At 46.1% G+C, this 27,965-nt stretch overlaps 1 protein-coding gene across 2 annotated transcripts in view; it reads left to right on the top strand.

Annotated features, from left to right (window-relative positions):
- Positions 1-27,965, top strand: part of SEZ6L2 (seizure related 6 homolog like 2) — a 97,703-nt gene that overhangs the window by 46,244 nt on the left and 23,494 nt on the right. Inside the window, exons 4-11 of one of the 2 annotated variants that reach the window (XM_068243790.1) lie at positions 2,679-2,812; positions 4,549-4,741; positions 6,823-7,008; positions 11,401-11,566; positions 14,969-15,132; positions 18,750-18,944; positions 24,210-24,348; positions 26,464-26,660. In XM_068243790.1, the coding sequence (XP_068099891.1) occupies positions 2,679-2,812; positions 4,549-4,741; positions 6,823-7,008; positions 11,401-11,566; positions 14,969-15,132; positions 18,750-18,944; positions 24,210-24,348; positions 26,464-26,660 (1,374 nt within the window). Of the gene's footprint in view, positions 1-2,678; positions 2,813-4,548; positions 4,742-6,822; positions 7,009-11,397; positions 11,567-14,968; positions 15,133-18,749; positions 18,945-24,209; positions 24,349-26,463; positions 26,661-27,965 lie in introns of both variants that reach the window. The other variant, XM_068243789.1, reaches the window with a different exon arrangement.

Below are 27,965 nucleotides of genomic sequence, written 5' to 3'. Positions count from 1 at the left end.
ATTTTTTCAGGCAAAGAGAGCAGTCAGTTTCGGGTCGATTGTAGACCCTTCATCAGGCCTTTACTAAGCAAAGGTCTCAAAAGAGCCAAAAATAGAATGCAAAAATACGTACCGGTAATTAAAACATTTGGAGACTCATTAGCAACTGCTGTACTTCTACTTTGTCCAGCAGGATGATGCAGATCGACATTTGCTTAGATCAGATGTCAGTAAAATTTGCTGCTTTAAAGAATTCCCCAGTGTTTTACATTTGAAGAATATTTTACAGGAATTACTCTATAACTCAATAATAGGACAAACAGTATTTTACAGGAGTGACTTTGCCACTCTTCAGATACATAGAATGTTTTAGAGAGAGTGTATTGCAGTGACACTGCTTCAGTTAGGCGCCGGGTGGTGCAGTTGGTAAAAAATATTGTTACCTTCAATTACCAATATTTTAGTACACACTACCCGGCACCCATTCACACTCGAGCCCTTCCTCACTATAAGTACAAGCCAACCAATCGTTGGCTTGTACTTATAGCTGAGAGGCTATACAGCATTACCATTGATATTATGAATGTATTTTATTGATTGTTTATGCAGTTTACGCACTGTTGCCCTTTGTGTGTCCCCTGACGAAGCCCCCGAAGTTTGTGGGGGTGAAACATGTTGGGTTAGGTGTGGGGTGATGCGTGTTTTGTAGACAAAAATTCATAGACAATGGGGAGCGGTGGAAATAGCCCTTCAGTATACTTAGACCTATGGGTCCGCATAGGGTGGCTTGATACATGAATCCTCCACCCTTTCAGTAGTCTTTAATTTATTAGTAGTACAGTTAACGTGCTGATTTTAAATGTTCTATTAAAAGTTTTTTTTTTTTTTTATTATTTAATATCCCTTACAAAAAGCATAGAGTTGTTTTTGGTTTGAATATCAGTATTGTGTATACTCCTCTTACCAACAGGCTTTGGCAGCAACATAGGAACTAATCATTGACAGTGCATTCACTCTGGGTCACATGAACATCTTCTATGTATGTGTACACATGGATTTTTTGTTTTTTATGATACCGGTGCTTTAGGGCCGCTTCCGGCGGGAAACTGCCGGTGTCTGTGCATGGCATTTACCATCGGGACCCGACGCATTAAGATGAATGGCAGTGTTCACTTCAATGCGTTTACTTTCAATTGCCAGTGTTCATATATTTTCTGAGACACTGCGTATAGCATCTAGCATCGACCACGTTCGCTGTTTCATTTCCCCCTAGGGCAGGGGTGAGGAACCTTTTTTGACTGAGAGAGCCATAAACGCCACATATTTTAAAATGTAATTCCGTGAGAGCCATACCATATGCTTCAAACTGGGACAGTGCGCATGCGCAGCAAAGGACTCACATCCCTGTTGCCATAGTGATGTGCATACAGTTGATCTGCCAGGCAAAGGAAGTGTCAGACACCTCTTCAGCTTCTCTTGGGTTTCAGCAGCATCAGCAATAGCAATATGCCCAAGAGCCAGACAGGAGAAATACAGACTAACAGCTTGTACAATTAGCTAGCTGACTTGGGGGCTGATTCACTTTGTAGGATGAGATCCCCGCACTTTTGCCCAATAGGCTGCCTGTCAAGTGACAGACAGCCTATTGGGCCAATCAAAGTGTGGGGATCTCGTCCAACAAAATCACTGGACCTGACAGGGCCCAGAGTGGGACAATTGGAGCAGCTGTTCGTTTTGGGGGAGCGCGAGTAAGTTAGCCTACTCATACTACCAAACTAAGCCATAGGTTCCCTACCCCTGCCCTAGTTGCTCAAAATGCGATGCAATGACAATGTGAACCAATGCCATACACTTTTCTGCTAAACACTTTTCGGTTGCAGCATTGACTAAACGAGTCACTGAAAGCTGTCCATCTAAACCGGCCCTTAATTAAACTTGGATAGAACTTAAACAGAAATCGAGGTGAGAGGGTTATGGAGGCTGACATGTATATTTCCTTTTAAATGATGCAGATTGCCTGGCTGTCCTCCTGACCCTGTGCCTCTAATACTTTAAAGGAGTGATCCAAGCTGTTAAAAAAAAAAAGATCCACTTACCTGGGGCTTCCTCCAGCCCGTAGCAGCCGTCCTGTGCCCTCGCCGCAGCTCCGGTGGCTCCCGGTTATCTCCGCTGGCACAGCTGACCTCGCCAGGTTGGGTTCTGGGACGGCCTCTTCTGCGCTCCACCGCGTGGGTCACGTGGTCTTTCCGACGTCATCAGGACGGTACTGCGCAGGCACAGAACTACAGGACGGTCTTCTCCCTCCAGTACCAGCGGAGAAGACCGGGAGCCGCCGGAGCTGCAGCGAGGGCACAGGCCGGCTGCTACAGGCTGGAGGAAGCCCCAGGTAAGTGGATCTCTTTTTTTTTTAACAGCTTGGATGTTTCCTTTAAGCCATAGACCCTGAACAAGCATGCAGCAGATCAGGTGTCTATGACAAATCTGACAAGATGAGCTGCATGCTTGTTTCAGGTGAGTGATGTAGACCCCACTGACGAGAAAGAGCAGCAGGACAGCCAGGCAACTGGTATTGTTTAAAAGGAAATAAATATGGCAGCTTCCATAGGTCTCTCACATCGGGTCCTTTTAATCCTTTGTGTAGTTGTACAGGAATGAGTGTATTAGTAAATATGTTCAATATTTTTTTTTTATCATGCCAGTTCTCTGTAACAACAACATTTCGGAGCTGGAGGGGATGCTGGAATCTCCGGAATATTCGGGTGGAAGTTTCTTTGGGGGTCTGGATTGCACGTATAGCGTGTCCGTGTACCTGGGCTACGGGGTGGAGATTCGGGTGAGTGCAAACAATCATTATCATGTGTTTCAAATCTACTGCAGCACATTACAGAGTACATAGTCATGTCACTGACTGTCCTCAGAGGAGCTCACACTCTAATCCTACCATAGTCATAGTCTAATGTCCTGCCATATTATTATTATGTATTTATACAGCTCTGACATCTTCTGCAGCACATTACAGAGTACATAGTCATGTCACTGACTGTCCTCAGAGAAACTCACCCTCTATTCTTACCATAGTCCTAGTCAGGGCCGGATTTAAGCCAAGGCCACCTAGGCCATGGCCTAGGGCACCACAGGAGCAAGGGCACCAAAGCAGCAGGCTAACCTGGTGCATTTGCAAACTTACAAATGCTGCAATGCAGGGAAATTAGATGAGTGCCTGACTGTGGTACTCTGCTGCTAGCTGCCTGTGCAGCAGCCACCTTGCTCTCTGTGCATGTTTGCATTGTGGCGAGCAGCTATGGACTTGGGCAGCATTAACCAGCTGAGCGGTCTGGACGAGCTCAGCTCGTCCAACACCGCCAGCGGCTGCCGCTCAGGCCCTGCTGGGCCGATTTTAACGAAATAAAAAGCAGCACACGCAGCCGGCACTTTGCCAGCCGCGTGTGCTGCCTGATCGCCGCCGCTCTGCGGCGATTCGCCGCGAGCTGCGGCGAAAGAGGGCCCCCCTAGCCGCCTGAGCCCAGCGTAGCCGGAACAAAAAGTTCCGGCCAGCGCTAAGGGCTGGATCGGAGGCGGCTGACGTCAGGACGTCGGCTGACGTCGATGACGTCACTCCGCTCGTCGCTATGGCGACGATATAAGCAAAACAAGGAAGGCCGCTCATTGCGGCCTTCCTTGTTTATTCTGGGCGCCGGAGGCGATCGGAAGATCGCCTCCGGAGCGCCCTCTAGTGGGCTTTCATGCAGCCAACTTTCAGTTGGCTGCATGAAATAGTTTTTTTTTTATTTAAAAAAAACCCTCCCGCAGCCACCCTGGCGATTTAATCAGAACGCCAGGGTGGTTAAAGATGGAAAGGAAGAGAACGTTTCTGCACTGGAGACAAGTGGAGAAATGAGTGACACTGATGGGTGCTCCAGTGTAAAGGCAAACTGGCTACCTATACTGAAAGGGGGGGTGGGAAAAGGAGGGATTAAGGGAGTCATCTGGCTACCTATACTGGAGGGAAAGGGGGGAGGGGTCATCTGGCTACCTATACTGGAGCGCAGGGGGGAGGGGTCATCTCGTTATCTATACTGAAGGGGGGCGGCTGGCGACAGTGGCCTTGGGCGGTAAAAAGTATAAATCCGGCCCTGGTCCTAGTCTAATGTCCTATCATATTATTATTATGTATTTATATAGCAGTGGCATCTTCTGCAGCACATTACAGAGTACAGAGTCATGTCACTGACTGTCCACAGAGGAGCTCACAATCTAATTATACCATAGTCATAGTCTAATATCCTACCATATTATTATTATGTATTTATATAGCACTGACATCCTCTGCAGCACTTTACAGAATACATAGTCATGTCACTGACTTTCCTCAGAGGAGCTCACAATCTAATATTCTACCATAGTCATAGTCTAATGTCCTAGCATATTATTATTATGTATTTATATAGCACTGACATCCTCTGCAGCACTTTACAGAGTACATAGCCATGTCACGTTATTTTTCCCTCATTTGTCAGGTGTATGCAGCTCAGTACATACATCGTAGTTTAGCATAATATATCCTTTCAGGTGGAGAAGCTGAACCTGTCTAAGGAGGAGGTCCTGAGTGTGGAGGGTGTGGAGGATGATCGCCGATTCCTGCTGGCCAATGAGACCCTGATGGCAGAGGGTCAGGTGATCCGCAGTCCAACCAATCATATTGTTGTGCGGTTTCAGACCTACCGTACCACCAGTCCAGGTGCCTTCAAGCTGCGCTACCAAGGTGAGTCCTCCAGGCCTGGCTCAGTGTCTACAGCCAAGGAGAGGGCAAATGTCACCATACTAAGGCTTCAAATACAAAATGCGCTTTTTGAATCCCTTGGTACATTACTATGGGCCTTTTTCCAATGCAATATCCTGATCGTGTCAGAGCAGAGTGTTCTGTACACACAGATAGGCACCCAGTATAACAAGTTAAAACTCTTTACTGAAGAAAAACATGCAGAGATATATCACACACACCACAGGAAATGCAGCTTCCTCAAAACAGAGAGAATACAGAGTGGATACAGGAAATGACAATCCCATTAAGATCATCATCAAGTTTTACAGACAGTGACATCTTGTGGTTGTTTTACTGTACTGCAGTTTAAGGTAACTACGTTGTTAAACCTCTAACAGATCGTTTTTTATTGAAAATTCATCCACTGGCGCTATTCACATCATATGACATGTGGTCAGCGTAATTCTGAATTAGGTGTGCGTTTCTTTATGGCAATATCACTGTAGTTAACACATACAGAATTATACGTACAGAAACACGCATTGCATTTTTGATATTTTGTGTGGTTTTGCATGTGAGTTTCAGCACTTAGGGGCTGATCCACAAAACTTATAAATCATATCACCTTACTTAAAGAGGAACTCCAATGAAAATAATGTAATAAAAAAAGTGATTTATTTTTACAATAATTATGTATTAATTATTTAGTCAGTGTTTGCCCATTGTAAAATCTTTTAAATCCCTCATTTACATCCTGACATTTATTACATGGTGACATTTTTACTGTTGACAGGCGATGTAGCTGCTGCATGCTTTTTTGGCAGTTGGAAACAGCTGTAAACATCTATTTCCCACAATGTAACAAGGTTCACAGACAGGAAACTGCCAGGAGTACCACGGTCCTCAGAGTTTCTTGTGGGAGGGGTTTCACGACAATATCAGTCATACAGCGCCCCCTGATGGTCTGTTTGTGAAAAGGAATAGATTTCTCATGTAAAAGGGGCTATCAGCTACTGATTGGGATAAAGTTCAATTCTTGGTCGGAGTTTCTCTTTAACCACTTGCCGACCGCACACTCATACCATGCGGCGGCAAAGTGGTAGCTGGAGGACCAGCGACGCAGATGTGCGTCGCCAGGTTCCTCCCTAATTAATCCGAAAAGTCCGCTTGCACGAGCGGCCGTTTCCTGTCAGATCACGGAGCAGGTCTCCGTGAATAGCCTGCGAGCCGCTGATTGCGGCTCGCAGACTAAATGTAAACGTAGGAGACTAAATGTAAACGGCAGCGCCGTAAGGCAGATCGGCGATCCCCGGCCAATCAGCGGCCGGGGATGGCCGCCATGTGACAGGGGACGTCCTGTCACTGGCTGCACAGGACGGATAGCGTCCTGTGCAGCCCGGATCACCGGGGGGGGGGGGGGGGGGGGGGAGCGGCAGGTAGGAGAGGGAGGGGGGGAATTTCGCTGCGGAGGGGGGCTTTGAGGTGCCCCCCCCCCCTGCAAACCTCAGGCAGGCAGGAGCGATCAGACCCCCCTGCACATCATCCTCATAGGGAGGGGGAAAAGGGGGCGATCTGGTCGCTCTGCCTGCACCCTGATCTGTGCTGGGGGCTGCAGAGCCCACCTAGCACAGATCACTAAAAACAGCGCTGGTCCTTAAGGAGGGGGGGTGTAAAGGGTGGGTCATCAAGTGGTTAAAGGACAACTGAAGCAAAGGACAACTAAACATATTTATTTCCTGTTATACAATACCAGTTGCCTGTCAGCCCTGCTGGTCTCTTTGGCTGCAGTAGTGTCTGAATCGCACCAGAAACAGGCATGCAGCTAATCCAGTCAGATCTGACAGTAATGTCAAAAACACCTGATCTGCTGCATGCTTTTTCAGGGTCTAGGGATAAAAGTATTGGAGGCAGAGGATCAGCAGGACAGCCAGGCAACTGGTATTGCTTAAAAGGAAATAAATATGGCAGCCTCCATTTACCTCTCACTTCAGTTGTCCTTTAGGAGTCACTACTTCTGTTGTAAACACCGTACTTTCCTTTGCCTTTAAGTAATGGCCGTGTGTTTCCACCTTTGTCTCCAGCTTACGTCTTGAGCTGCGTCTTCCCTCCCCGACCGGAGAACGGAGAGGTCACGGTGACGGATCTCCACCCCGGAGGCATGGCCAACTTCCACTGCGCCCCCGGCTTCACTCTGAAGGGCCTGGACATTCTGGTGTGCCTGAACATCACCCGTCCACAGTGGAGTGGTAAACCGCCAGTGTGTTCAGGTACGGCACCTTGTGGGCGCGGCATCGGGCTGTTGGTATAACCAGGTCACACTGTTATAATATTCAATGTTCAAGTGCAGCGTCCGGTCGTGCTACCCTATAGAGCTGCCTTCCGCACAGTAATACGCATGCTCAGTAGAAACTTCAAGCCACGCCTCCTACACTCCCCAAGTGTTGAAGGAATAGAGAAGATCTGCATAGCTCCCAACTGTCCCTCTTATGGAGGGACAGTCCCTCTTTAGGAGCAGTGTCACTCTGTCCTCTTTATTTGTCACTCTTTCTATGTAAATATATGTATTTCTCTACTAAAAAGTGTGATTGACTGCAAACTTAATTCCCATCCTTTAAATTAATATATCACTAACTTTAAAATGTTAATATGAAGGAAAACGAACCAGGATAGAAAGGACCAGTGTGGTTTGAATGATAAAACAACATATTTTTCTTTTGACATCTTTAGGTAGTTCCGAGGTAGTTCACTCAAAATTTGGAGAGTGTAGGAGGTGTGGCTGTTGAGAATAGAATAGAAATTTGGTGGTGCCTAACCTTAAGACCTCCCCCCGGTGATGCCTAACCCTAAGACATCCCCCCCGTGGTGCCTAACCATAAGACACCGCTAGTCCTAGTGGTGCCTTACCACCCTCAGACGCCCCTGATGGTGCTAGGGTTGAGCCGAAATTTTCGAAATTTCGCGTTACTATAATTACGCATGCGAAATTTGCTATTACGGCGCAAAATTATGGTAGCGTAATTGCCATTAAAATAGTAATTGATAATACCGTAAGCGTAATTTTCAACGCGTAATTTCGCGTTTCGTTCATAACGTAATTTCACGTACAACTATTATTATTATTATTATTATTATTTATATAGCGCCGACATATTACGCAGCGCTGTACAGTATATATATATATATATATATATATTTTTGTCTTGTTGCTAACTGTCCCTCAAAGGAGCTCACAATCTAATCCCTACCATTGCCATGTCTATAATGTAGTGTAAGTACTGTAGTCTAGGGCCAATTTTTTTAGGGGGAGCCAATTAACTTATCCGTATGTTTTTGGAAAGTGGGAGGAAACCGGAGTGCCCGGAGGAAACCCACGCAGACACGGAGAGAACATACAAACTCTTTGCAGATAGTGCCCTGGCTGGGATTCGAACCGGGGACCCAGCGCTGCAAGGCGAGAGAGCTAACCACTACGCCACCGTGCTGCCCCCACTATACCGTAATTTCAGGTTAAGCCATAACGTAATTTCGCATTTCTTCGTAATTTCGCGAATTTCGTAATTACTTGTTAGCTATAAAAAGAAATACATTTTAATTTTGAAAATGAAAGTAATTTCGTTTCTTTCATGCCTGGAGGGATTCTGGGAGGCATCTCTCAGTCACTTCTCGGCACTTCTGTCAGTCTCCTGTCCTCGCTGGTGCTGTAGCACGTGCAGGCAGCCTCTTCCCCTATGAGATTGCTCAACTTCCTGTTGTTTTTGTTCGCATTAGCCAATCAGAAGCGACTCAGCGGTAGTCAGACGAACGTTAACAAATTTTCGCATATGAACGCTTTTTCGCGTGTAAAAACTAAGCATGCGCAGTTCAAGGGTGTATTGACAAGAATGTTTCTACACATAGAGCAAGCTTTTTCGCAATAATTACACTGTGATCAATGAGAGTAATATGAACTATCGCGAAATTACGTTATGTAACTACGCTTACAAACGGCTGCATGCAAGGCAAACGTAATTTCGCGATACCCACTGTAATGCGAAAGCTACGCGAAAATTACGCTTACGCGGAATTTCGCGAAATCCTTCTTCATTACGATTATGTACTTACGGCCATAATCGTACTTACACTAATAACGCGAAATTTCGCGAAATCGTAATTAAGTCATTACGCTCATCTCTAGATGGTGCCTAACCCTAACCCTTCCCCCTCCCCCCTGGTGGTACCTAATCCTAAACCCTCCCTTCCTGATGCCTAACTCTAAAGCCCCCTTTCTCTGCTGCAAGTAATGTTACTACAAAAAACAATACATTTGTTTCTAAGATAATACATTTCAAAATGTTAATTTACAAAATTATATTTGTCAAAACGAATTTCAAAACTAAATGTTTCAAAAAACTTATTCTTGGAAAATAAAAGTTTGGTTGGATGGGCTCAGCTCCAGCAATTTATCGGGTGGCCACATTTCTTCTTTGACGCTCAATAGCTATTATTTTGCATTAGCATCTATGGGGTGCCCAAATAGTCCATTAGTCTATGGCAGGGGTCGGCAACCCGCGGCTCCGGAGCCGCAAGCGGCTCTTTTTCACCTTTGCCGCGGCTCCTAGACCGCGGCTCAGTCGCGGCTCCGGTGCTGCAGGGCTGCCCATTCTGACACCACACCGGTAGTGAGTGTCAGTGGCTGCGGCGCGCTTGTTACATGTGCGCGTGTGACGTGTGCTGCCAGCTGGCCGGCAGCCTATCAGAGAGGCCGCCGGACCAGTGCAGGGCTTCGGGCGGCCATTTTCCCGTAGCCCTGCAGTGTAGTGCAGGCAGGACGTGACGTCGGGAAGGAAGGAAGAGGAGCCGAGGGAGTTGCGCGCCACAAGGAGGTCGGGACCGGAGGTCGGGACAGGAGGAGATCGTGACAGGAGTACTTCTGACTAGGTGAGTAAATGGGTTTTTCTTTTCAGATCTGCTGAAGGATTTGTGCATATTGGGGTCCATATCTGCTAACGATTTGTGCATATTGGGGTCATATCTGCTAACGATTTGTGCATATTGGGGTCATATCTGCAAATTGGGGTCATATCTGCTAACGATTTGTGCATATTGGGGTCATATCTGCTAACGATTTGTGCATATTGGGGTCATATCTGCTAATGATTTGTGCCTATTGGGGACATATCTGCTAACGATTTGTGCATATTGGGGACATATCTGCTAACGATTTGTGCATATTGGGGACATATCTGCTAACGATTTGTGCATATTGGGGTCATATCTGCTAACGATTTGTGCATATTGGGGACATATCTGCTAACGATTTGTGCATATTGGGGTCATATCTGCATATTGGGGTCATATCTGCTAACGATTTGTGCATATTGGGGTCATATCTGCTAACGATTTGTGCATATTGGGGTCATATCTGCTAACGATTTGTGCATATTGGGGTCATATCTGTTAACGATTTGTGCATATTGGGGTCATATCTGCATATTGGGGTCATATCTGCTAACGATTTGTGCATATTCGGGTCATATCTGCATTTTGGGGTCATATCTGCTAATGATTTGTGCATATTGGGGTCATATCTGCATATTGGGGTCATATCTGCTAACGATTTGTGCATATTGGGGTCATATCTGCTAACGATTTGTGCATATTGGGGACATATCTAACGATTTGTGCATATTGGGGACATATCTGCTAACGATTTGTGCATATTGGGGACATATCTGCTAACGATTTGTGCATATTGGGGACATATCCGCTAACGATTTGTGCATATTGGGGACATATCTGCTAACGATTTGTGCATATTGGGGACATATCTGCTAACGATTTGTGCGTATTGGGGACATATCTGCTAACGATTTGTGCGTATTGGGGACATATCTGCTAACGATTTGTGCATATTGGGGACATATCTGCTAACAATATGTGCATATTAGGGTCATATCTGTTTTATAATGGCTTTGCGGCTCCCAGTTTTTATTCTCTTTTCGGAAACGGGTCCAAGTGGCTCTTTGATTCTTAAAGGTTGCAGACCCCTGGTCTATGGGGTGCCCACATTTCCTGGTGCCGCACCAATTTTCTCCCCTCTTCAGCAATAGAGATAGGAAAGAGAGACAGAGGAGTTTGTTTCTAGAAGGGGAATGGCTCAAAGCCTGAGGACCTTTTCACACTGAGGCGGTGCGGCAAATTTACACCGCAGCCTAATGAAAGTCTGTGGGAGAGTTCACACTCCCCACATTGTGGTACGCTGTGCCGGTAGGGCCCTATCTAATGCCCTTCCAAACTTACGTTGCCGCGCGGGTCCTGCGGCGACCTGTGTTGATCTGCGCCGGACTGGAAGTTATGTAAGTCTATAGTAACGCATGTGTTGTTAAAAACCTGCTGCAGTTTTCAGCGTTGCGTATGCGCGGAAGCACATTTTAACAATATCAATTGCATAACAGGAAGTTAGCGTCACTTCCTGCTTCGCCAGATGCCAGACGGACGCACCACACCGCCAATCTGCAGTGTGAATCCGGCCTGAGTCTACAAAGGTTAGGATTAGTTTTGCTGTATAAAGTAACTCGTATATTAGGCTGACTAGTCTTGGTATAACATACAGCACCCAATGTGCAGCCATACTCAGTAATAATGTACAACAACCTGCCCTGTAATCTGTCTTGTAGCAGCATGCGGTGGAGTGATACGTAATGCTACCGTTGGTCGCATTGTGGCCCCTGATGTCACCGGAAACCATGGTAACAACCTGAGCTGCCATTGGCTGATCGAAGCATCAGAGGGACAGCGGCTCCACCTGCATTTCGAGAGAGTCTCATTGGATGAAGATAACGACAGGTACGTCACTTCCGGACAACTCCTCTTATCCGCCCACAGGCTCACTGTATCAGATTTTGACAATACACAGGTAGATTTCAGTACAGCGATCTTAAAAAGAGATTATAAAGTCAAAAATAAACATTGCATGTATTGTGATCTCCTAAAAAGTTATTATGACTTTACTGGAGTCAGCCCTGTGAGCGCCGACTTCCAGCACTTAGCCCCGCCCCCTTGCAGAGGCGTGCTGTGGCGCTTCTGTAGCACACTCTATCAAATATAGAGAACGCGATGCTGTAAGGGGGCGGGGCTTTGCACTGAAAGTCAGCACACAAGAGGCTTGGAGGATGAGTAAGACAAAAAACTCCAGTAAAGTCATGATAACTTTTTAGAGGATCACAATACATGCAATGTTTATTTTAGACTTTATAGCCTCTTTAAAGTAAAAGTGAACTGAGCCTTTCCTCTTCATAGGAAAGGATCTGTTTTTTCCCCCAAGATACATTGGCTTTAAAGAGGAACTGTTGCGAAAATCTTAAAATTTAAAACACATACAAATAAGAAGTACATTTCTTCCAGAGTAAAATGAGACATAAATTACTTTTCTCCTATGTTGCTGCCACTTACAGTAGGTAGTAGAAATCTGAAATTACCGACAGGTTTTGAGCTAGTCCATCTCTCCATAGGGGATTCTCAGTATGAATTTTATTCTTTTAAAGACATTCCCTGAAAAAAATGTATTCAAAGATGCTGTCCAGCTTCCCTGCTCGCTGCACACTATTTTGGCAGTTGGACGGAGCAACTGCCATTCACGAAGTGCTTTTAAAAATAAAGAAAACCCTGAGAACCCCCCTATGAGAAGATGGGCTAGTCCAAAATCTGTTGGTAATGGCAGATTTCTACTTCTTATTGTAAGTAACAGCAACATAGGAGAAAAGTAATTTATGGCTCATTTTACTCAGGGAGAAATGTACTTCTTATTTGTATGTGTTTTACATTTTAAGATTTTCGCGACAGTTCCTCTTTAAATAGTTAAATTACTTAATAGTTACTTTTAAACCAGCCACAAAAGTAACTAATGAAATTGTTTGGTAGCTCTACTGCCCCAGTTCAGGAACAATATTTTGATATATATTTCAATAGAACATTTATTTAAACTAAAATTGTACATACTAGCATACTATGCTATTGTGTATCCATTTTTGCGTCTTTTTTGTGTAAAGTTTTTTTTGGGGTGGTGGGGGGTTATTATAGTATACATGAAGCCTATGATAGTAAACAACGGATGTCTACACACCCTGCATAGATTTTCCAGCATTTGGAGCCACAATTCGTTATCCTGCTTTCACCTGGCTGGTACATAGACAAGCATTGTACACACCTATACCAGGACACAACCTCAAAAACAACAACCCCGCGCTCTAACACAATATTTCTACTGTAGCGCCAGTGGCATAGCAATAGGGGTTGCAGAAGTAGCGACCGCATCGGGCCCTTGAGTCAGAGTCCTCTTTGAGAGAGGACTCTGACCCAAGGGCCCCGATGCACAATATTAGCTCTCTATTGGCCCTGTGTTGGTAATAATCACTTCTATAGATGCCCCTCCTCCGGTTCACTCACCGATGCTCCAGCCCCGCCTCCGGTTCACTTCTGTAATTTCAGACTTTAAAGTCAGAAAACCACTGCGCCTGCGTTGCCGTGTCCTCACTTCCCCTGATGTCACCAGGAGCGTACTGCGCAGACACAGACCATACTGGGCCTGCGAAATACACTTTTGGTGACGTCAGCGGGAGGGAAGGCGCGGCCGTGCAGGCGCAGTGGTTTTCAGACTTTAAAGTCTGAAATTACAGAAGTGAACCGGAGGCGGGGCTGGAGCATCGGTGAGTGGCTGCGTGGGCACAGGATGTCTGCGGGGGACCATTAGAAGCCCCGGGTAAGTTTAACGCATTTTCCCCCGGACTCCCCTACAGTATTCCTTTAAATAGTAGTAATCATTAACAAACTGTTCCCCATCCCCTTCTTGCACCTCTGACACTGCAGTTGCCATTGGCAGATTGTGGTGCACTGTATCAATTGCTATGTATAGAGTACTTGGGGGGGGGGGGGGGCATGTAAAACTTGCACCGGGGCCCACAGCTCCTTAGCTACGCCACTGTGTAGCACCCAGAGGCAATGCCATGTATCCTCAGAACAGGAAATAACCTAAAATATTTTTTATGTCACTCATTTAAGAAAGTAAAAATAGTGTATTAGCCCCCAGTAAATTTCAGCATTGAAATAAACTTTCTAAATATTTCTTTCATTTTAATTTGCATTGTAACTGTTCTCCTCTCATATTATTCTCCTACATGTAGATATGAAACATCAAAATAATATTAAAGAGAATCTGTATTGTTAAAATCACACAAAAGTAAACATACCAGTGCGTTAGGGGACATCTCCTATTCCCCTCTGTCACAATTTCGCCGCTCCTCGCCGCATTAAAAGTGGTTAAGAATAGTTTTTAAAAGTTTGTTTGTAAACAAAAAAAATGGCCACCAAAACAGGAAGTAGGTTGATGTACAGTATGTCCACACATAGCAAATACATCCATACACAAGCAGGCTGTATACAGCCTTTCTTTTGAATCTCAAGAGATCATTTGTTTGTTTCTTTCCCCCTGCAGCTCACTGAAGAGTTACAAGCTGATTGTTTCTTCTTGTAGACAGCTCTGCTTGGTTGTCTGTAATTCTGCAGTATGTGACTCATCAGTATGTGAACAGAGGATTTATCCAGCTTGTAAAAGATAAGAGAGCAGAGAAAAGCTGGCTAATGTAAATAACACACACACACACAGGGGAGTGTGCATAGAGGGGGCATGCATAGCAGATCACACTGAAGAGTTGGCAGCCTTCCAGACACAGGGCGACAAGTCCGACAGGGGAAAGATAAGCTGATTTATTACAGAGATGGTGATAGTAGAAAGTGCTGCAGTAAACCAGAGAACATTATAATAGGTTTAGGAACCTGTAGGATGGTAGAAAACACAATGACATTTTTGTTACAGAGTCCCTTTAATATAATATCCCTGTGGGCTGAGAAATGGTTATTCCTTCTTGTCACATTTGACATAATTAATTAAACACTGATATGATATAACCAGTGCACTATACTAGGATTCATCTGTTACACCTTGTTGGTAGGAATATACATTTTTTATCTCACGGGACGGGTACATGTCAGGTACACAGTATATCACCGGACAGATGCGCAACAGGCCCATTTTTGTGACAGGTACACTTTAACGAGCACAATTTTGCAAGGTTTTTTTTTTTTCAAAAAAAACTTTTCCTTTATTCTGTGGAGAGGAGATTTGCTTGGTGTGCCCTCCAGTTTTTGCTTTCCTCTCTGTATCTCCCTCTCCTGTGTCTCTGTCTCCTGCAGGTTGGTGGTGCACTCTGGGAGCTCCACCCTCTCGCCCCTCATCTATGATTCAGATATAGACGACGCCCCGGAACGAGGCCTGCTGAGCGACGCCCAGTCTCTGTATATTGAGCTGGTGTCAGAGAACCCCGCTGTACCTCTGCTGCTCAGCCTCCGCTATGAAGGTACAGATGTTCCTAAAGCCTCACAGAAATAAGAGGATTTTTCTTCCTTGGGCCTTCCTGGGGCTCCTCTGTAGTCTCTCAGCTCTCTGTGTGTCCTCTGAGTCTGATCCATGCTGCAGCCAAATTAAAGTCCGCAACCCAGGGGCTACTGCACATGCGCTGTTTCGGGACACACGCCTCTTGGATCGCACTCCTGAGGCCAGGAGTGTTCTGCATATGTGTGGTTACAAGTCTGTGCAAACTGCGCATGCACATTACACCATCGAGGAGGCGTATGCCTGGGACAGCGAGTGCGCAGTAGCCCCCGATTCAGATAGGCTGCGGACATCTCAGTAAACCTGAGATGGCGGTTATGGCTTTATTTATACTCAACTGGGGGCTTCCTCCAGCCCCATAAGGTGCATGTGGTCCCTCACTGTCATCTCCATGCTCTTGAAATGAAGATTCTCCGCAGAGGCATAGCCAGGGTTTTCAGCACTCAGGGACAAAAACAGTTTTTGCGCCCACCTCTGGACAAAGTGGGCGTGGCCATGCATCAGAATGTGGTTGTGGTCATGGGTGGAATCAAATGTACAAATGCTGTTTAGTCTGATGTGCAACTGCGTCCCCTATTACATAGCCAGGTGTGCCCCCTATTACATAGCCAGGTGTGCCCCCTATTACATAGCCAGGTGTGCCCCCTATTACATAGCCAGGTGTGCCCCCTATTACATAGCCAGGTGTGCCCCCTATTACATAGTCAGGTGTGCCCCCTATTACATAGCCAGGTGTCCCCCTATTACATAGCCAGGTGTTCCCCCTATTACATAGTCATGTGTTCCCCCTATTACATAGTCAGGTGTGCCCCTATTACATAGCCAGGTGTGCCCCCTATTACATAGTCAGGTGTGCCCCCTATTACATAGCCAGGTGTGCCCCCTATTACATAGTCAGGTGTGCCCCCTATTACATAGCCAGCTGTCCCCCTATTACATAGCCAGGTGTTCCCCCTATTACATAGTCATGTGTTCCCCCTATTACATAGCCAGGTGTGCCCCCTATTACATAGCCAGGTGTGCCCCCTATTACATAGTCATGTGTTCCCCCTATTACATAGCCAGGTGTGCCCCCTATTACATAGCCAGGTGTGCCCCCTATTACATAGTCAGGTGTGCTCCCTATTACATAGCCAGCTGTCCCCCTATTACATAGCCAGGTGTTCCCCCTATTACATAGTCATGTGTTCCCCCTATTACATAGCCAGGTGTGCCCCCTATTACATAGCCAGGTGTGCCCCCTATTACATAGCCAGGTGTGCCCCCTATTACATAGTCAGGTGTGCCCCCTATTACATAGCCAGGTGTCCCCCTATTACATAGCCAGGTGTTCCCCCTATTACATAGTCATGTGTTCTCCCTATTACATAGCCAGGTGTTCCCCCTATTACATAGCCAGGTGTGCCCCCTATTACATAGCCAGGTGTGCCCCCTATTACATAGTCAGGTGTGCCCCCTATTACATAGCCAGCTGTCCCCCTATTACATAGCCAGGTGTTCCCCCTATTACATAGTCATGTGTTCCCCCTATTACATAGCCAGGTGTGCCCCCTATTACATAGCCAGGTGTGCCCCCTATTACATAGCCAGGTGTGCCCCTCTTCAGATAGCCAGATGTGTCCTGCTTTTAACTGCTGCTGTTAACGCTTCTGCATTTCTCTTCAGAGGGAAGGAGGAAAGAAGGGGCACTTTGGGCAGCCAGCAAGCCACCTCTCACGCACGTGGCCATGCTGAGCGCCATCTAAGTGCTGCGCCGAGGGACATACTTATCCCCTTGCCCCCCATAGCTACGCCTCTGGGCTCGCCACACACGCACCACCTGTTATGCTTACGCAGCCAGGAGTGTTTAGAACACCCCGTGTATGGGAGGGTGGTGGTGTTACACACACACACACCATGTGTTCTGTCACTATGGTGGGCGGCCGATGTGCAGCACACAAGGAAGGGGGTGGAGGGCAGACTAAAACATTGCAGTCAGGCAGCATTTGGGTGAAATGATCCAACATGCTGGGACTGCCTTACACACACAAGATTCTCAGCATAGGTTATCATTAGTGGTCGCCTTGTCCGAGTTTAGTCTAGTTTGTATAAGCATGGACCTTCGTGGATCTTAGAATTGAGAAAAAAAACATTTTCCAGTTTGTTTGTTTTCTCAATATGGTATGTTTGGCAGTAAAAACTATTAGAAAGCTTATTATATTTAATATATAACACCATAGCTCCCAACTGTTCCTCTTTTGAAGGGACAGTCCTTCCTTCTTCCTCATTTGTCCCTCTTTCAGGACTGATGTACAGATCTATGGAAATATATGGGTTTTTTTGTTTGTTTTTACTGAAAAATGAGTTAATTAACTTGAAACTTTATTCCCATCCTTTAAATTGATATATTTCTTATTTTAAAATATTAGCACAAAGCAAAATGAACCAGGATAGAAAGGACCAGTGCAATGACTAGGGGTGTGGTGGGGGCGTGGTTAGGGGTGCGGCAGGGGCATGGCTTAAGTGACCTTTCTTATTTCAAAAAGTTGGGAGGTATGTATAACATAAATCATTAATAATAATAATCACAGCAAGTGTGCTCTGTATAGTGAAGGAAGTTATTCTAGGACAGGAAATTGCAGAATGACTCTAGTTACACCCCTGTGTTATAGTGTAGCTGAGCATGTATCTTACTGATATTATTCTTCTCACTCTCTCTCCTCCAGTCACCCATGTGTTGTAGTGTAGCTCAGCATGTATCTTACTGATATTATTTTTTCTCTCTATCCTCCAGTCACCCTTGTGTTGTAGCGTTTTATAAATCAATAATAATAATTCTCTCTCTCCTCCAGTCACCCTTGTGTTGTAGTGTAGCTGAGCATGTCTATTGCTGATGTTATTCTCTCTCTCCCCCATTCACCTTTGTGTTGTGGTGTAGCTTAGCATGTATCTTACTGATATTATTTTTTCTCTCTCCTCCAGTCATCCCTGTGTTGTAGTGTAGCTGAGCATGTCTCTTACTGATGTTATTTTTCTCTCTCCTCCAGTCACCCCTGTGTTGTAGTGTAGCTGAGCATGTCTCTTACTGATGTTATTTTCTCTTTTTCCTCTGGTCAGTGTCACCCCTCTGTTGTAGTGTAGCTGAGCATGTCTTTTACTGATGTTATTTTCTCTCTCTCTCCTCCGGTCAGTGTCACCCGTGTTGTAGTGTAGCTGAGCATATATCTTACTGATGTTACTTTCTCTCTCACTCCTCCAGTCACCCCTGTGTTGTAGTGTAGCTGAGCATGTCTCTTACTGATATTATTTTCTCTCTCTCTCCTCCGGTCAGTGTCACCCCTGTGTTGTAGTGTAGCTGAGCATATATCTTACTGATGTTACTTTCTCTCTCACTCCTCCAGTCACCCCTGTGTTGTAGTGTAGCTGAGCATGTCTCTTACTGATATTATTTTCTCTCTCTCTCCTCCGGTCAGTGTCACCCCTGTGTTGTAGTGTAGCTGAGCATATATCTTACTGATGTTACTTTCTCTCTCACTCCTTCAGTCACCCCTGTGTAGCTCAGCATATTTCTTACTGATGTTATTTTCCGTCTCTCCCCTCTAGTCTTCTCTGAGACTCGCTGCTATGAACCTTTCCTGGCTCACGGCAACTTCAGCTCCACCGACCCCCTCTTCTCAGTGGGGACATTGGTGTCCTTCTCCTGTAATGCAGGGTACATGCTGGAACAGGGACCCCCTGTCATCGAGTGTATAGACCCAGCTGACCCTCACTGGAATGAAAGTGAACCAGTCTGCAAAGGTAAAGTACGCCCCCTGGCCAACGTCCAATCCCGGGACCAATTATGCAACATACTGTTTATGGCGGTTAATATGACTGGAAGGATATCCAATATTTTGTGTTTATTTAACTCCATTCAGATCTTGGTAATTAATAATTACACTGTGTTTCGGACCTGTTATCCCTGTCAGGGCGTAGATTTCCGTCTTTCATGCTTCTGCTGATACCGTCCGCCGATCGCGCAGCCCTCCCATCACTGCAGCTCCGTAAGACGGTCAGGAGACGATTTCATTGGCTGTGACCCTGTGATCACTGCGATTGGCTCACGGTGATTACAGAATCAGGGGCCAATGATATCAGCTCCTGACTGGCTAACGGAGCTCTGCTGTCATAGCGTCGGCAGAGTGAGTGGGTTACATTTTATCATGAAGTCTCTGGGCCTTAGACTTCTGCTATGGAAGTGTTTAAAGTGTACCGGTGGATTGTGGTCTAAAAAACACATACGTACCCACAAATAGGGAAGCCTCGGGATGCTCCGTTTCCGACCCTGCAATACATCCGATAAGAGCTTGTCTGATATATTATCATGGCTGTTCTTCCTGCCATGTACGAGTGCTGTCGTGCTGTAAGCCAGAGCCACTTTCCCGTGAGTGGCTCCGTTCTACAGCGCAGGCGCGGTCATACTTGCACAGGTGCAGTATGGTCAGGGCCGGATTTAGGCCAAGGCCGGCCTAGGCCATGGCCTAGGGCACCACAGGAGCAGGGGCGTCAAAGAAGCAGGCTAAACTGGTGCAGTATTTGCAAGCTTGCAAATAAGGCAATGCAGGGAGATCAGGCGAGCACCTGACCGCAGTACTCTGCTGCTAGCCACCTGTGCAGCAGCCACCTTGCTCTCTGTACACGTTTGCATTGTGGCCGGCGGCAATGGTCTTGGGCAGCATTAGAGACGGAAAGGAAGAGGAAGCTTCTGCACTGGAGACAAGCTGAGAAATGAGTGACACTGATGGCTGCTGCGGTGTGGAGGTGTGCTGGCTACCTATACTAAAAGGTGGGAGTGTGGGAAAAGGAGGGATTAAGGGAGTCATCTGGCTACCTATACTGGAGGGAAAGGGGAGGAGTCATCTGGCTACATATACTAGAGGCAAGGGGGGAGGAGTCATCTGGCTACCCATACTGGGGGAGGAGGGGACATCTGGCTACCTATACTAGAGGGAAGGGGGGAGGGGTCATCTCGCTACCTATACTGAAGGAGGGCGGCTGGTGACAGTGGCCTAGGGCGGTAAAGAGTGCAAATCTGGCCCTCAGTATGGTCATGCTCATGACGTACAAGCGAACTTCAAGAGGGACCCTGGCAGCAGCGGTGGTTTGAAGGAGGACGACGCAGGAAGCCTCTGAAGGAACAAGAGGCTTCCCTCTTCCTAGGTATCTGTTTTTTTATGTCAGAATCTGTCTTTTCATTAAAGTGAACCTGTATTTTCCTCCACCCCCCCAAATGTGATACTTACCTCAGTAGAGGGAACCCTCTAAGTCCAGTGCCCCAATATTTCCATCTCCTTCTTTCCACCCAGTACTTCTCACAAGGGAAAAAGGCCACGTTTGCATTTTAACAAGCCTGTAAAGAGTACCTGAGATGATGAATAGTGGTGTATTTATACTTACCTGTGGCCTCCTCGCTGTCCTCTCGGGCCGATCCATTCTATCATTATCACCGCCGGTAATCTGGCCAGTCGCGGGCAGTCGGGGGGTTCACACACAGCTGTGCCATGCATGCGCAAAAAGAGCGCAACCTGCCAGATTAGCGGACAAGATAATGGGAGAATGCAGAGGCCCAGGAGGATGGTGAGGGAGCCCACAGACCACATGAGGCTGAAGGAATCCCCAAGTAAGTATAAATACAGGCTAGTAACCATCTCAGGTTTTCTATGAACTATTGACTTGTTTAATCTCTATCCTGCTCTCTGAAGTTTTTCTCTGACAGGAAAAAGCTTTATGACTGTAATTCCTGATTAGGGAGGGTTATAGCCTGACTAGGTCCCGACTGGAGAGAAATTGACACTTGCTTACATACATGTTAACTTCTTCAGGCATACAAAGAAAAAAAGGAACACAGAAAAGTTACAGTATTTGTATATTAAAGTCAGAACTTACAAGACTAGCTGCATGCTTGTTTCTGGTGTTATTCAGATACTACTGCAGAGAAATAGACCAGCAGGGCTGCCAGGCAACTGGTATTGATTAAAAGGAAATAAATATGGCAGCCTCCGTATACCTCTTACTTCAGTTCCCCTTTAAAGGAATGCCAAGGTGACATGTGACCTGAGAAATAGACGTGTATGTATACACTGCTTAAAGTCTGAAACGCATGCTTGTTCAGGGGCTATGGCTAATAATATTAGAGGCAGAGGACCAGCAGGGCTGCCAGGCAACTGGTATTGATTAAAAGGAAATAAATATGGCAGCCTCCGTATACCTCTTACTTTAGTTCCCCTTTAAAGAGGAACTGTAGACAAAATAACATAATAAATAAAATTGCTTTTTTTATTTTTTTTTACAATATTCTTTTATAAACTATTTAGTCAGTGGTTGCCCATTGTAAAATATTTCCTCTCCCTGATTTACAGTCTGACATTTACCACATGGTGACATCTTTGGTATGGGCAGGGCAGGTGATCTCTGCAGAATGTTTGTTTAATGAGAGTTCTAAAGTAGAAATATAGTTGGTCTCCCAGAATTCTCTGGTGGGGAGAATTTGGCATAATAAATAGCCTAAATTAAGCCTCAGTGTGAGGGTGGGGCTACAATATACAGCAATATAGAGCTATAGGAAATGTTTCTGATACTGAAACTGGAATATCTGACGTATAAGTGGGTATCCTGTATAATTTACTGCATTCTACTGTATGTCACTACAGGGCCTCTTTAATGGGTACCTTTATGATGAGCTGAACCTAGCGGACCGAATAGGCGACCTTGGCCAAGTGACAGCTACCTTATAAACACGTCTCTGCTATTGCACTACGCACACAGCTGTAGGGGGACAAGAGGGGCTCCGAGATATATATATATATATTTGTTGCTCTTGAGCTTCTCAACAATCTCCAGTTGCCATGGCGACTAATGTAGGACTCTGAAATAACTGTTTCCTGTCTGTGGAGGAGTGAGATCGGGCAGAGGTTTTTTTCACCAGCTTAGAACAGTCAGTAAGCCACTTAGACGCGCGTCTGCTGGAGTTAAATCCTAGCCCTACTTTCCCCTTCTTCAGAGCCACTCAGCTGATGGCTGAAGTAATGGCAAGCTTTTAAGATAGCGGAGTGTGAAGAGGCTGAAGTGTGTTTACTGTACAACTTGTTCCAAGGACCAGAGACAGAGGATGATGATGAGCCATGTTTAGACCAGTGCGGCGACCTATACTGAGATATTATGACAGCTTCCATTACTAAGCTTGATCTAGAAAATACTGGGTCCTTGGTTGTGAACTGATTCCCTGCATTTACCACTTCCTGTTCCTATGACGTGAAAATAAGTCTCTGCACTCTCTTCCCTACAAAATCTTAGATAACACTGTTTATTTATCTCTGACCTGATAACATCACTACAGAGTTCAAAAAGGAATTTCAGCAAACCTAACTCCTCCTTCATGGGAATTTAATGGCAGAGATAATTAGTAAACAAGTGTAAAATACACAGTCCAGGAGCAGACAGTAGCAGATTGTATACATTACTTAATTGTTACATATAATACATTATCAAAACAAATGAACTGTTTAAATAAACAGGAGGGATAGACAAATAAAATGTGTGAAAGTGGATAAATTGTGTATTTTTTCACTTTTTTTCTTATTTTCCTTTTAAAATGCATGGAAAATAAGGTTACACTAAAAAACTAATATCAGCCACAAAAAGCCTAATTTGTCCTGAAAAAAAAAAAACAGTAACACTATATAGATCATTTAGTTGTGATAATTATTGATAGAGTTATTGCTAAAGTAATCAGAATTGAGCTGAACGGGGAAAATTACTGGGGTAGGGAATTGGTTAATGTTATATAAAATGCTGGGTCCCTGGTTGCGAACTGATCCTCTGCCGTTAGGCTATGTTCCCCATGGTGCGTTGCGGCATAACAGCGTGCAGCATTGTATTATGGTGCCTGCAGTAGGTTACCACAAAACGCATACAATAACAGTGAGGCACACTTATCATTGACTGTATTCTTTACTTAATGCAGTGCAAAGTGCAGACAACATGCAGTGCCACTGCATTCCTGCAGTTACACTGTTATCCTAGCCTTAGTGGTGTAGAAAATGCTGGGTCCCTGGTTATGAACTCATCCTCTGTGTTTAGAGTCAGCCCGAGGCTATAAGGAGATTTCCATATTTATTTTCCTTTTAGACAATACAGTGCTTGGTGTAGTGCTGATCTTAAGGCTGCAGTACTGTCTGAGTCACAGCCCTGGAACAAGCATGCAGCTAATCCAGTCAGATTTGAGTCAGAGCACCTGATCTGCATGCTTTTTCTGGGCTGAATTTATTAAAAACACAGGACCAAGGGGATATTCAGACAACTTGCATTGTTTAAATGGAAATACATATGGCAGCCTCCATATCACCTAAGGTTCCCTTTAATGCAATAGAAAATGCTGGGTCCCTGGTTGTGAACTGATCCTCTGGATTTAATGTGATATAAAATGCTGGGTCTCTGGCTGTGAACTGTTTCTCTGCATTTAATGTTATAGAAAATGCTGGGTCCCTGGTTGTGAACTGATCCTCTGCATTTAATGTTATAGACAATTCTGGGTCCCTGGTTGTGAACTGATCCTCTACATTTAATGTTATAGAAAATGCTGGGTCCCTGGTTGTGAACTGATCCTCTGCATTTGATGTTATAGAAAATGCTGGGTCCCTGGCTGTGAACTGATGCTCTGCATTTAATGTTATGGAAAATGCTAGGTCCCTGGTTGTGAACTGATCCTCTGCATTTAATGTTATAGAAAATGCTAGGTCCCTGGCGGTGAACTGATCCTCTGCATTTAATGTTATAGAAAATGCTAGGTCCCTGGCGGTGAACTGATCCTCTGCATTTAATGTTATAGAAAATGCTAGGTCCCTGTGTTGTGCAGTGGGTAGGAGGCCACAGTGGCCAGATGACTGTATCCGGTTATATAAAGTAAGATGTACGACTCAAATTTTTCATCCATTTTGGAAGGGCAGACAGATTACTATAAATGTAAACAAGTTCAGGTACCCTTTAAATCTGTCTTTTAACAATGTATTTTCCTGCTTGTTACAGCACTGTGCGGAGGAGAGATCTCAGAGCCAGCAGGGGTGATCCTTTCCCCTGATTGGCCGCAGAATTACGCCAAGGGCCAGGACTGTGTTTGGGGGATTCACGTTCAGGAGGACCGGCGGGTGCTGCTGGAGATAGAGATGTGAGGACATCAGGATGTATAACATATTTGTTTTCTCTAATGCTGATACCCAGGCCGGTCCTACACAATTTGCTGCCTGATGCCAATTTTTTTTCTTGCTGCTGCCCCCTATGATTTCCCAACACCTGCTGGCAGAAGGAGGGGGCCAACATCATTCCTCCCTCCCTCTCCATGGGCCCCCCTCCTGTGTCCCCTAGCAGAGCTGGCAGAGTAGCTAGTTTTTGTAAATCTCTCACCTGTCCATGCAACACGTTCATGCTTCTTGGCAGCCAGCTCCTCTCTACTTCCTGTTTCCCTGCACGACACATAGGGAAACAGGAAGTAGAGAGGAGATGGCTTCTGAGAAGCATGGACACGTCGCATGGACAGGTGAGAACTTTACAAAAGAGCACCGCTGCGCCAGCTCTGCTAGGGGACATAAGAGGGGGGTACATGGAGAAGGAGGAATTATGTCTGCCCCCTCCCAACTTCTGCCAGCGGGTGTTGGGAAATGATAGGGAGCTTAATACTGGGGGTATGGGAAATCAGGGGCAGGATGAGTACTGGAGGTATGGGAAATCAGAGGGAAGTAAGTAATGGGGATATGGGAAAGCAGGGCAGTGTGAGTACTGCTTGTATGGGAAATCAGGGGGAGTGTGTGTACTGGGGTATGGGAAATCAGGGGGAGAGTGTGTACTGCGTGTATGGGAGATCAGGCAGTGAGTACATACTGGTGGTATGTGAAATCAGGGTGAGTGTGAATAGCGGGGGTATGGGAAAGCAGGGGCAGTGTGAGTACTGGGAGTATGAGTAATCAGGAGGGATATGAGTACTGCAGGTATGGGAAATCAGTGGGAGAGTGTGTACTGGTGGAATGGGAAAGCAGGGGCAGTGTGAGTACTGGGGGTATGGGAAATCAGGGGGGTATGAGTACTGCAGGTATGGGAAATCAGGGGGAGAGTGTGTACTGGTGGTATGGGAAATCAGGGGGAGTGTGAATATGGGAGTATAGGAAAGCAGTGGCAGTACTGGGGGTATGGGAAAGCAGGGGAGGTTAATACTGGGGGCGTGGGAAATCAGAGGGAGGTAAGTACTGGGGGTATGGGAAATCAGGGTGTGAGTACTGGGGGTATGGGAAAGCAGGGGGAGATGAGTACTGGGGGTATGGGAAAGCAGGGGGAGGTGAGTACTGGGGGTATTGGAAATCAGGAGTGTGAGTACTGGGGGTATGGGAAAGCAGTGGGGGGTGAGTACAGGGGGTATGGGAAAGCAGTAGCAGTGTGAGTATTGGGAGTATGGGAAATCAGGAGGGGTATGAGTACTGCAGGTATGGAGAATCAGTGGGAGAGTGTGTACTGGTGGTATGGGAAATCAGGGGGAGTGTGAATACCGGGGTATAGGAAAGCAGTGGCAATACTGTGGGTATGGGAAAGCAGGGGAGGTTAGTACTGGGGCGTGAGAAATTAGGGCATGAGTACTGGGGGTATGGAAAAATCAGGGTGTGAGTACTGGGGGTATGAGAAAGCAGGGGGAGGTGAGTACTGGGGGTATGGGAAAGCAGGGGGAGGTGAGTACTGGGGGTATGGGAAAGCAGGGGGAGGTGAGTACTGGGGGTATGGGAAAGCAGGGGGAGGTGAGTACTGGGGATATGGGAAAGCAGGGGGAGGTGAGTACTGGGGGTATGGGAAAGCAGGGGGAGGTGAGTACTGGGGATATGGGAAAGCAGGGGGAGGTGAGTACTGGGGATATGGTAAAGCAGGGGGAGGTGAGTACTGGGGGTATGGGAAAGCAGGGGGAGGTGAGTACTGGGGATATGGGAAAACAGGGGGAGGTGAGTACTGGGGGTATGGGAAAGCAGGGGGAGGTGAGTACTGGGGGTATGGGTAAGCAGGGGGAGGTGAGTACTGGGGATATGGGTAAGCAGGGGGAGGTGAGTACTGGGGATATGGGAAAGCAGGGGGAGGTGAGTACTGGGGGTATGGGAAAGCAGGGGGAGGTGAGTTCTGGGGGTATGGGAAACCAGAGGTAGGTGAGTACTGAGGGAATGGGTAAGCAGTAGCAATGTGAGAATGCTAGGAGTATTCCTTTAGATGACAGAGACTTACATGTAGCCAATCCATTATCTGTCCATCACAGTCTGAACATCAGGCGGAGCGATGCCTTGACAGTATACGATGGGGATGACCTCACAGCGCGGGTCCTGGGGCAGTACATGGGCGTCCACCAGCGATTCAACCTCTTCTCTTCTGCCAATGATGTGACCATCCAATTCCAGTCTGACCCCAACGACCCAGTGTTCAGCCTGAGCCAAGGATTCATCATTCACTTCAAAGGTAACGCCCCCACGCCACGCCCATCACCCTATAAGGCCACACCCACCTTGTACTAGCATCATTGGGCATGAGGAGAAATAGTGTTAATGTTGAAGATATAATTATATAACACCTGCTACACTAGAATATAAGCGGTGCCTTACCTCAATAGATGACACAATTAATGGAGCAAAAAGTGATTATTTTGGCAGTGGATGGCAATGCGTTTCACGGGCACTTGCCCATTTCATCGGGCCAATAATTGTGCCAGTGCAAGAGCAAAACCGAGCTCTGAGCAAAAGTGGGCCTGTGGAAAATGCTTCCAGTCACTGTCTAAATAAACAGTTTTTGTTCTATTAATAGTGTCATCTATTGAGGCAAGCTACCTCTAGTTCTAATTGCTTTAACTTAGTTTTATCCATTTCTTGGGTGCCTCTTCCCCTCCCCCATTGTTTTCAATCCCCTTCCCTGGAGAGCACAGTGCCCCAGCTTTATATGGTTTAACTGGGGCCATCACCTTTTTGTAAGAGAGCAACCACAGCAAGACACAGTTCCACCTAAATGGAGATGGGCTTAAAGGTCTCCACCTGCTCGTCTGGTTGGTTGCTTTTTTTTTTAGCAACCTCATCTTATAACAACATTTTTAACTACATTTTTATGAACTTTGATTTGATCAGCATCCTTTGGTCTTGTTTTTTTTTTTTTAAGGTGACCTGTCATCTTGCCTCTCCCCTTCATGCACAGTTGACGTAAAGTGGGCTTCAAATCAAATTAATGTTTTTGCTTAAATGCATTAAACACAGTAAAAAATGAAATGAAACACTATAAGACTGCTCTGATGTCTTTTGAATGCATATTGACATCCTAAGGTAGCCATACACTGGTCGATTTGCCACCAGATTCAACCAACAGATAGATCTCGCTCTGATCAATTCTGATCAGAGAGGGATCGTATGGCTGCCTTTAGTGCAAATTAGATTGTGAATCGATTTCAGCCTGAAACCGTTCACAATCTGTGGTGGTGGTGGTGCTGCCGCCGCTCCCCCCGCCCCCCCCTTCATACATTACCTGCTCCGTCGGCGTGACTCCCCAGGTCTCCGCTGTCTTCTTCGCCGCTCTGGTCTGGTCCCCGGGTCTAGCATGCTTCACTTCTTCCTGTCTGGGGGAAGTTTAAACAGTAGAGCGCCCTCTACTGTTTAAACTTCCTGCCGGGACAGGACGCAGTGAAGCATGCCGGACTCAGAGACCAGACCAGAACGGAGAAGACAGCGGAGACCTGGGGAGTCACGCCGGCAGAGCAGGTAATGTATTGCAGCTGTATTGCGT

Source organism: Hyperolius riggenbachi, chromosome 7 (genome assembly GCF_040937935.1).
Source record: "Hyperolius riggenbachi isolate aHypRig1 chromosome 7, aHypRig1.pri, whole genome shotgun sequence".
In the NCBI taxonomy this organism is placed as follows: domain Eukaryota; kingdom Metazoa; phylum Chordata; class Amphibia; order Anura; family Hyperoliidae; genus Hyperolius; species Hyperolius riggenbachi.
Note: the sequence above shows the minus strand (reverse complement) of the source record. Positions and strands in the feature narration are given on the sequence as shown.